The 10293-nt window shown below is 43.9% G+C and overlaps 1 protein-coding gene across 2 annotated transcripts; it reads right to left on the reverse strand.

Annotated features, from left to right (window-relative positions):
• Nucleotides 1–3587: 3587 nt before the first annotated feature.
• Nucleotides 3588–9936, reverse strand: DMBX1 (diencephalon/mesencephalon homeobox 1). Of its 2 annotated transcripts, none has more exons than XM_042819925.1 (4): nt 9774–9936; nt 6253–6431; nt 4457–4811; nt 3588–3988 (listed from the first exon to the last, which is right to left on the reverse strand). In XM_042819925.1, exons 1-4 carry the CDS (start codon nt 9925–9927, stop codon nt 3588–3590), a joined length of 1089 nt encoding a protein of 362 aa, XP_042675859.1. In that variant the 5' UTR covers nt 9928–9936. The 2 variants fall into 2 exon arrangements, with proteins under 2 accessions (XP_042675859.1, XP_042675858.1); XM_042819924.1 differs by having other exon boundaries at nt 6253–6448; nt 9776–9927.
• Between the last annotated feature and the right edge of the window lie 357 nt (nt 9937–10293).

Below are 10293 nucleotides of genomic sequence, written 5' to 3' on the forward strand. Positions count from 1 at the left end.
AGAGGTTTGTTTAATCCCTTTCATGTGAACTCTTCAGAAGTATCCTGAAGTTGCTCTAAGTTGTCGTGCCAATGGAAATACCATGCATGGCACATGGGACAGAAACAGATCCCCCTGTGTCCATCTGCCCTGGCTGCAGTGGTAACAGAGACCTGGAGCTGCTAGAATTCCTTGTTACAAAATGCCTCAGTGAGGAAAGAGATTCAGGGAGCAATCCATTTGTTGAGGGCTATTTTTATGTTTGGGAGCATTTTTTTATTACCTGCACATTAAATGATGGTTTTTGATGGGGGAAGTGGAGGAAAAACTTGCATTGCTCTTTGTTCCCGTATAGGAACAAAGGACAAAGGGTAAAACATAAAGGATATTTCCCTTTGTTTGATGTAAAAAGAAAAATAATGTAAAAAGGGAAAAAAAGCTTTTTTTTTTCTTACTCCCAGCATCATTACCGGTATTTCTCCTGCACCACTTAAATACCTCTTTCATTTTATTAATACATATCAGACTTCTCTTGCAGAGCAGGAGAAATTTTGCTGCAAACTCTTACCCTGAATATCATGACTTGTTTTCTCATGGGCCCTTACGCTGAATGGACCGTGGTTAAAACCCCTACAAATTCAATAAGCAAGGGCTGAAGCCATGGCTGGTTCACCAAGGAAAGGAAGTGGATCAGATCTCTGCAGGGACAGCAAGGGGAGGGAATCCTCTTTCTGTTCTCTGAGACTCCATCAAAAGATTCCCAAATAGCTCGGAAAGGACAGGGAACAAGCAGACCTCACCTTCACCATCAGCAGTCTGGGAAGGTTTGCATCTGTCCTTTTCACTCAATAATGTTTTCAGGCTTTAAAAATGTGAAGAGGAATGACAGACACAGTACCATTCCCCTCAGTCTTTCCACTGCATATACTATATACTATATACTATATATAGCCCTGAATTGGTTGGGGAGTTGCTCTTTATATATATATATATTTCTATTTCTATTTTTTTTCCAAATTCCCAGAGGCATTAAAACAATTTGCAGGAAAGGGTCTGTTTTGACAGATAATTCTTTGCAGAAGTTGTACAAGCTGGGAGCCTGAATTCTTTCTTTTTGTGCTTCCAAATCAGTTTTTGCATTATGCGTAAGATTACCCTCGTTATGGAAGTTTTAGTTAATTTTGGCCATAAGAAAATAAAAATGAAAAAAAATTGGGATTAAATATTTTGGTGGGCTTATATAGATTTGAAGCAATGGTATGTGTTGTTGTTTTTTCTTTTTTTTTCTTTTTTTTTTCCTGTTATTTTTAAATATTAGGCAATTTAATCCCAATTCAGGATAATCTCAACATAAGAAATGTGATGTGGCTACACCAGATGGAGGCAGATGAGCAGGATCCCATGGCAAGGCTGCATCTGCCGTGGTGACAAAAAGGGGGGCTTATGGCTTTTCGGAGAAGGGGAGGACAAAAATGAAAGCTTTGTTCTGATGTCCCTGGTTTGGTGGACAGGTGCCCAGTGCTACCGATGTGAAAGCTGGGATGTTCAAGGGATCTTTCTGCAGACAGTAAATGCGCTTTGATGGTTTTAATTTAATTGGAGTCCTTTGAAAATGGCAGCCAAAAATTGACGACCTACAAATACATTTGGTTTTGGCAAAGCATAGAATTCTGCAGCGATCTGACAAAGTCAGGAAAGCTGAATAAGGAAAGAAAGGCCCAAAATAAAGCATTTGGCAGAGCAGAACTATTTAGGGAAGATGTTCCATTTACCTTGGAAGTTTGTGCAGTCAATGAGCTGCCCTTCCCTTTCTTGCAACAATTTTAAGAGGGATAAGGTATCATTTCCCACCAAATCTGGCTATTCTTGTGTCTCAGTTTAAGGGATTTAGATGCTTTTTTAAGATGTATTATTGGAGTTGAAAACACTCCTTCTCTTTCCCCCTCGTGTTTAAAGAGGTAACTCAACCTACGGTTTCTGCCTTAGTATGAAGTGAGGCAGGAGCAAGAGGGTGTGTAAGCTGCGCACACGTTGCCTCTACATTTCTTGTTTAAATCAAGTAGGGACCAGATGATGGCCTGCAGTGAATTAGCCCAGCTCTGCTGCGTGTTAGTGGCAGACCTGGCTGACACCCTTTGGATTCCAACCTAGTACCTGCCACAGAGCCAGTCTGCATTTTTGGTCCTAGGCAATATTAGATTAGATCTGGGTTTCCTCCCTCCCTTCTGCTTGGTGCGGTGAGTTCAAAGCATTTATTTGGTTTGGGAAAAAAAAAAAAAAAAACAAGCCCTTCGGGTTGGCAGAGAGGTTGCTTCTCAAGAAGGAAAAGCACTTTGTGTGGATTACTAAAATGAAGGGTCATTCCAGAGAAATAAGGCCAAAACTGTGGACTGAAATCACTTTGTAGTTGGTGAGTTTTGGTTACTTGAGGACCTTGTACTTTTGGCTATTGTATCTACTCCTTGCTGCAGAGAACAGAAAGCCCCCGATTACCACCTCGCTTGGCCTCCAGCATTTTTCATTTGTTATATTCTCACTTGCTAACCGGGGTCTGAAGCTGCACAGCTTGAGGGTAGAATTTGGTGATCGGAGCGTTTTTCTAAGAACAGCTTGCATTAATCGTGGTTTTGTCAAGGAACCATATAATTCATGGTGTATGAACGCAGTGGGAGTTCATACAAAGTTTTTATTGTTCTCTGTTGCCGAAGCTAGACCAAAATGCTCTCCAAAAAGAAAACCCCATAATTTGTAAATAGGAGAGTTTACACTTCACTGAAGACCAAAGAGGAAACAATCAAGTCAAAAGTAATCACGTGAATTTGGCTTTCATTTTTTCTCCCCAGCCAGCAGCATTTGGCCAGTATCTCTGACTGTGAACAAGTGCTATTAGACAGTAAAGGAAAAAACGCTTGCCTTTTTGGAAGTGCTTAAACAGGAAATTCACCGTTGCATCATTTCCTGGCCGCTATAATATCAGCGTTAGCAGAGAACGAAGTAGAGCAGTGAATTGCATAATGGTTTTTCTTTGCTCTAAGCACCATTAAGACTCTGAACCCAAGAAGAGCAACTAGCTGCGAGCTGAGGTTGGGAGCGTGGCTGATTTGTGACTTTGGGACTAGCTACCAAAACTGAGAGAAAGGGGAATAAAAGCAAAAGAGGGCACAGTTCTGTAACACTGACAGTAACACATGGGCAGTGGATGCTTTCAACATTGTAAACTATGTACAAGACAAAGCAGGACTCTTTGTTTTCCCAAAGAATGCATCGACAACAAAAGACGGTGTATATAACACAGTTGGCACATTATTGTGGGGTTGAGGTGAGGGGGCTCTTTCTGAATGTTAACTCACAGCAGTCCAAAGGGACAGTTCATCTGTCTAAACACACATCTTCTCCCCCTTCCTCCTTAAATATTTAAAGAAGACCAAGCCAGTAGCAATGTCTGATGCAATTGTGTTGCTAGTAAGACATTAATAAATGCAAAGTTTTCCCTGATAGGGAGCACCTTACTCCAGGAAGAGATGAGGGTGGAAGGGATTCCAGGAGTGACATGTCTGGTGCCAACCTCTGGTGCATCTTCTTATGGGCAATGGTGGCCCATCTGGCAGTCAGTTGGGTAGGGTATCAAGCCCAAGGGATGCTGCATGCTGCTTTGCCCGGAGCCTTAGGTTCTCAATACTTGTTGTTTTACTGTTCAGGCTTGGAAGAGAGCTGGAGGCCTGCAGGATGGGTGAGGACCAGACCTGCTGAGCGTGGGAGAGAGATTGGTAGTACGACTGACAGTGCAGGGAGCTCAGAGGCGCCATGTTGACATTCATGCCCAAGTAGGGCATGGCAGACGGTGTCCCCATTTCGAAGGAGGAGTAATGGACCAAGTTGTTAGTAGCTGCCATGTGCTGGCGGAATTGCTCCTGCAGGCGGAAGAGGCTCAGGGGTGAGGAGGAGTAGGAGTGAGTTTGAGCCAGGCCACTACTGGATGAAGGAGTCACAGTCGCGCTGATGGGAGACTCTGCATCAGGAAACAGAGGGAACGGAGATTATTTTGGCAGGCTGGATGTGGGTGCTGGTCTGCACCTACTAGGGTTCAGACTGCAGCAAGGTCTTCTCTTGTGCAGCCAGGTTGCAAAAGAGAAGAGTTGTGTTAGCACAGAAAGGCTAAAACGCATGTCCATTCCAAGCATCTTATTTCCTAGAAATGGAGTTGACATCTTTGCTGTGGCTTTCTGACTCTTAATGGACACTGTTCTCTCCAGGTTGTAATCTGAGCAGAAGGCCTTTATTCTTTCTGCCATTCTGCTTCAATAGATATCATGCCCTCCATGGGACACATTTAGCGCTGGGGACAAGAAGACAAGTTTGACAGCCTACAAGCAAGCACCCAAACCATAGGGAAAAAGGGTGAATACTCAACCACCAGCATCCCCTTTGGAAACATCAAGGACCCGATCCCAATTACCACGAAGAATCTGCCCCTCACCTGCTTTTGGGCTTGCTCTCTTGCAGTTTAAAGCCTTGCCGTCCACACCATGGCTCTTGTCCACTTTAGCCTCATCCAAGGTGCTCTTAAACTCCTCCTCTCTGTCAGTCTGGTCCTCGGGCGCCGACTCACTGGCTGACTGCTCTGACAGGGTTAGGTTGAGGTCCGTGCTCACCTCACTTGGGAGGCTCTGGGTCTTCTCAGTGTCAGGTACTGTGGACTGGGTCTCCAGCACCGGTGGTTCTGTTTTCCCCTCACTGTGGCTGCCTTCACAGTCCTTCTGCTTCTGCAGCTGCTCCTTCTGCAGGCTACGCTGCTTCTTCCGGAATTTGGCCCTTCGGTTCTTGAACCAAACCTTCAATGTCACAAATAGTAAAGGGGAAAAATGTTGAAAATCACACATAATGCCAAATTCAGCATCATTCAGTAGGGCATCTTCAGGAGACTCCCACGTATGAGATACTGCAATACCACTGTGCCCAAATCTCATTCCGCTTTGTTGTATCTTAACCTTTTGTTAGTGCTTCTATGAGTAGCACAATAAATATATTGAAAAACATCAGTCATTATGTGTTGTTTTTTTTTAAGTCACCTCATTGTTTTGTTTCATTTTGTCTAAATTGATCAGGTTGTTGCATCCAATCAGAATGTCTTGTAGTTTTGTTTGATTACACTACACTGAAAAGTGCTCTAAATGGTGATTGCTAAAGTCATTCTGAGTGCATCAAAACTACAGAGGAGACAGTCAAAGTAAGTCATTATGATCATAAGTCATTACAGGTAGAGGCTGGTATCTTGGAAATGAATCTAGGGAAGGGAAGGGAGAATCCACGTTCCTTTAACTAGAATCAGTAGACCTGGAAGAAGTATGTTTGTAAATATTGTTACTGGGTTTTTTTGGTTGGTTAGATGAAGAAACAGAAATCATGAAGGTCAAAATAGCTTGACATTCGTATAAAATAATTATTTTTTCCACTGTTTATCCCCAGTGAGGAGCTTGCTATTTTGTCTTGTCAATGCAAGCACCATTCCACCAGCAGGTTATGAAGCAAGTTGCACAAGTTAGTCCTTTAAATAAATAAATAAATAAAGCCTTGGCCTGAGATGTTACAGTATTGACCCTGGTGGAAAAGAGCAGATGGAATTACTTGGGTTTCTGCTCCTCTGAGAAAGCCAGAAAAGCCTTACAAATAAATAAATAAGTAGACTTCTGTTGATGTTTCTAAAATTTTCCCCAAAGAAATGCGAAAGAACAGATGAAAACCAGTGTGCACTTCAGTCAACCCTAAATTAAAAAAATACGGCTGGGATTTAGAATTTCTTTAGCATATGTTGTGACCTCAGTTGAATGGTTTAGGAGTTGGGGCTCTTTTTTTCGTTTGGTTGTTTTTTCTCTCTCTTCACTGATAATTGTATTTGCCATGAAATATTTTGTTACACTGGGAGTATCTTGAAAGATCTGGGTTCATTGTGAGAGGGAAAGGAGAAATGGTTTTAAACTAAAAGAGGAGAGAATTGGATGGGATATAAGGGAAAAGTGTTTTACAATTAGGGTGGTGAGGCACTGGCCCAAGTAGCTCAGAGAGGTTGTGGATACCTCATCCCTGGAGATACTCAAGGTCAGACTGGCTCGGGCTCTGAGCACCTGATGGAGCTATAGGTGTTCCTGTTTGCTGCAGGGGAGTTGGACCAGATGGCCTTTAAAGGTTCCTTCAAGCTCAAACAATTCTATAATTCTGTAACCCCAGTACATTCATTTAATCATCCCCACTCACAAACCCACATAACAGCAGTACCTGGACTCTGGCTTCGGGCAGATTTGTGCACATAGCCAGCCGCTCTCTCATCACTACATCTGGATAGTGTGTCTTCTGGAAGGTCTTCTCCAGTGCCTCCAGCTGTTGGGCAGTGAAGGCCGTGCGGCTTCGCCTTTGTTTGCGGTGCTGGGATCCATAACGTGCCTCCAAAATGATGTCTTGAAATGTACAGCCGTTGGAAGACAAGAAAAGTGGCCAATTTAATTATTGGAATTTGTATGCTGACATTTGAATGAAGCACTTGCTAACAGCAGATGAGCCAACACAACAGTGTTTTAATGGGCTCTAGATCTAATAAAACCCACGCATGCTTTTTGCTGGTTAGTTGAGGTGTCTGAGGAGGTAAAACCTGGGACTAGAAAGCTGCTTCTGGAGCAGAAACCTACTTGTATCACAGCTGTGGGAACTATTGAGACTCCTGATCTAAATCTGATTGAAATAAGCCAGTATCACTGGGGTGGAACATGAAGGTACGCAGCCCTCAATGTGGCCTAGACCTCTTAAGGCTCTTTCATTAAGAAACACATTTGAAAATAAGGTGTGTGGATTCCCTGTGGCAACTGGGAGAGGAATCCAACACTGTGTGTCATGTTCTCCTTGAAGCCGTGGGCAGAGCTTTGATAGGCTTCAATGCTGCCATGACGTGGTGTGCTGATCAGTGGGAAGAGTCCATACAGCTCGAACACAGCTTTCCCAAGCCTGTTTTGTTGGCTGTAGCTGCACTAGAAGATACACTCCTTCCCAGAAACCAGGCTGAGCTCGCTATTCTGTAGTGCCTTGTGTGTTGCTCGCTGTAGTCTTCAAGGCATGACACTAGAAAGCCGTCCTGGGCTCCAGTTCAGGAAAGCACTTAAGCCCATGTGCTTTTGTGTTTAGCTTGAAGGCACGTGCTTTACTGAGCGTGGACACGCTCCAGCATCTGGGGTAGAAAAGGCAGCCAGGAACCCAACCCAGCCCTGCTGACTGCAAGCCTAGAGCTTATGTGCGGAGCCCATCTTGGTGGAGGAGCTGCTAAGAGGGTTTGACGTTGCAAACTGCACTCACAGAATTGAGAGCAGAGAAGAAATTCAGGCTGGGGGAAATCTGAGGCCCACATTTAAGGGTTATTATTTTACCACAGGCGTTACTATTGCACAACAGTTGGTGGGAGTAGAAAGATCTTAAATCAACGAAAATAAGTTATTTTAGAATGAAAAATAAATCCCTGTATTTCTCAAGTTGGGACATGTTGTGCTGCAGTGCTGGAATGAAATAGTCTGGCAAGAGGTTTGCTCTCAAAGAGGAAAATGCAGAAAGAGCTTTAGCTGTGTCTGGTATCATTTTTAATTCAGTTAAGAATGTGACTTCCAGTAGAAGAGAGGGATAAACACACTAGAAAACAACCTACCAGGGAGAAAAATCAGCATTATCAATGTGAGGAGCCAGACGATGGCTCTTGCTGCTGTTTGTGCTTTTGTCATCAGTATCGTGGCATGAATGTAAACAGTAAAAGAAAACCTGCTGTCGGGCCAGCCCTAGAACCACACAGCTGGGTTCCAAATATGTCAGCTAACGAGCGTAGCGAATCAGCCCTGCACTGCTCGAGCATTCCTCTTCCCAGCTTCCAGCTGTTTCATTCTAGGTCAGCATTTGCTGCGCCTTTCTGGGTTATTGCCAAAGCAGTGTGGGTTTGGCAACCTGGAAAAGACTTGACTGGGGCAAAGGGCTTCGGCCAAATGCAATATGGCCGTGAGTGTGTACAAGAGACCTTTGTGTTCAAGGTACCCAAGCTCTTGGGTAATTGAAACTGGTAAAAGCTGCCACTTTGGAGGCAATGAAGTGAAGTTGAAGCTGCTCCTAAATGTTTTACAAAGCTAACAATTGTGTTTCAAGAAGAAGAAAGCAGGAGAAAGGACGCTGGTTTAACACCCTACTTGGAGGCTGCAATACTCCCGAATTTCTAGAGCAGAGTTAGACCAACCAGCTCCCCAGGGGCAGCAGCTCGTGCATTAAGTTTGGCCACTCCAACGAGAGCTAACCAGCAATTATTTTAATGTTTTAACTATGTTTTCAGGCTTTGTGCAAGAAGAATATAAATTGCAGGTGAGGCCTTGCAGTTACAATCAGAAACCTCTGTTTTTTGACTTAAGGTCGTTTGCTTTTGTGCTGCTTTATTCTGACTGTCCCTAGAAGGCAAATGAGATCTATAACCCTGCACTGAAAGATATTCAGAAGTAACAGAATGTGAAGCAACTGCAAAGGAACCAGCTCATAGGTATGTAATGCATTTCTTCTACCAAAGATAAGCAGACAAGGAGGCTGCAGGATTTAATTCAGAAAGGCTTCCAGGTGGGATATTAATTTTGAAGATAAGAGGTTGGAAGACCAATTGAATCCCCCAGTCAACAATACCAGAAGAGCTTTTTATTTCATCTTTTTATCTCCCTCTTTTACCCTAGTTAAGGTAAAAACAGTAAGTCCTCCATCCTGTAGTGTAAAAGATAAGAGGTGATGACAAAAATCTTTGATAAAATACTTGCATCTAGGAAAGGGGCACCTTGAGACCAAGGTCTGGGAGGCACATTGTAGGTTTGGGGTCATCCACTCCCCTCTCATCATCTATGTGCTGGAATGGTTAGGCCAGGAGAGAATGGGTGACCAGGACAAGCAAACTGCTCATTTGTCCTCACTTTGAAGTAACAGAGACAGGATCAGTTTCCTCTCTAGTTTGAATCCCTTTTTTTGACTCCCAGTTCTGCCCTATGGCCTCCCAGAGATCCCATAGGCTACAGTGAGTGGCTCAAGAAATCATTTTGAGGCAACCACTACTAGCATTTCCTTCAGCAGATGGATAAGGGAAATTTACTGCTGAGAAGACTTGAGTGGTTCACTGGTACAGACCAAGACCTTCACCACTTTGCCTACATGGCATACTCACTTGAGTGGACTGTCCTGAAAATTCACCTTTTTTTTTTATTTCCTCAATATATCAGACAGCTGCAAAGCTTGCTTAAAGCAGATGGGCAATTTTTACATGGTCAGGGAAGATCCTGGATTCTGGAAAGGGCTCTGGAGTTGCACAGCAAAGTGTCAACTTAAGCTTCAGCATACTACTGTAATGCTTCTGCATCTCTCCTGTTGTCAGATCTGGTCTGCCACACCACGTCCCAGTTTGTGACCAGAGCGCTAATTTGGCTGCTGTTGGTCATTTGAACTGCAGAAGACTTTGATGATCTCAGCCGGATTTGGGTGCCTACAGTAGGCTGAAAAGCTGAGCGGATGGGTTTACCTTCCCATAGTACAAGTAAATATTCAGGTCTATCAAATATTTTTGAACAGTGTCCCTCTACCAAAACATAAAATATTATGCAGACTTTGCGCTCCCTTTTAGATGGGACTCACATCAAATGGGAAAACAGGTCAAGCCAAGGGTTTGTGTTCCCTGCTGAGAAAGAGTTCTGCAAGGTGCAAGAATCAAGGGCTTTTCCCATGGAAGGGCAAAAGCCGTGAGTTGTTCTTACCAGCCAGTCTCTCCGCCAGGGTGAGGGCGTGCACTGAGGGCCGGTAGTCGGGCGCGTGCTGTGCTTGCTGGGCTGCCTGCTGGTGCAGGTTGTACATGGCGCTCAGTGAGTTCATGGCATGCAGGGAGTATCCGTTCACCCCATAGTGCTGCATGGCGACATCAACCTGCAAAACAGCAGCCAGATCTTTGGAAGCGTTGATCCCAAACTCATTCTCAACCTTGCAATGCCTGCAGGTTTGGGGACAGGTGCTCCTAGAACGCAGTTGACAACAATCCGGCTGCCGAACTTAGAGATCAACATCTGTCTGTATCCTACACATGATATGCAGAAGGGATTTTTAAGCGTTGTTACACACATACCATAATAAAAGAAATCATATTATCATTGCTTTTAATGAACTGATCCAGCTCCATCACAGAATCAGCTGAGTGTTTCTTCCTATCATTGCCTACAGCGGGCTGTTCCACAGGCCCTTTGCTAAAATGTCAAACTATGTTTTTTTATCTGAACCTACTCA

The sequence above is a fragment of the Centrocercus urophasianus genome, unplaced genomic scaffold (assembly GCF_019232065.1).
Source record: "Centrocercus urophasianus isolate 14NV4802_14NV808 unplaced genomic scaffold, USGS_Curo_1.0 seq_18, whole genome shotgun sequence".
NCBI classification, from domain to species: Eukaryota; Metazoa; Chordata; class Aves; order Galliformes; family Phasianidae; genus Centrocercus; species Centrocercus urophasianus.

Coding starts and splice junctions, on each gene's coding strand:
- DMBX1 (XM_042819924.1), bottom strand. CDS start 9,927: ATGCAGCACTATGGGGTGAACGGATACTCCCTGCATGCCATGAACTCA. Junction 6,449..9,775: donor ACCCTGGCGGAGAGACTGGC/TGGTAAGAACAA, acceptor CTTGTCTTCCAA/CGGCTGTACATTTCAAGACA. Junction 4,812..6,252: donor TGCCCGAAGCCAGAGTCCAG/GTACTGCTGTTA, acceptor GTGACATTGAAG/GTTTGGTTCAAGAACCGAAG.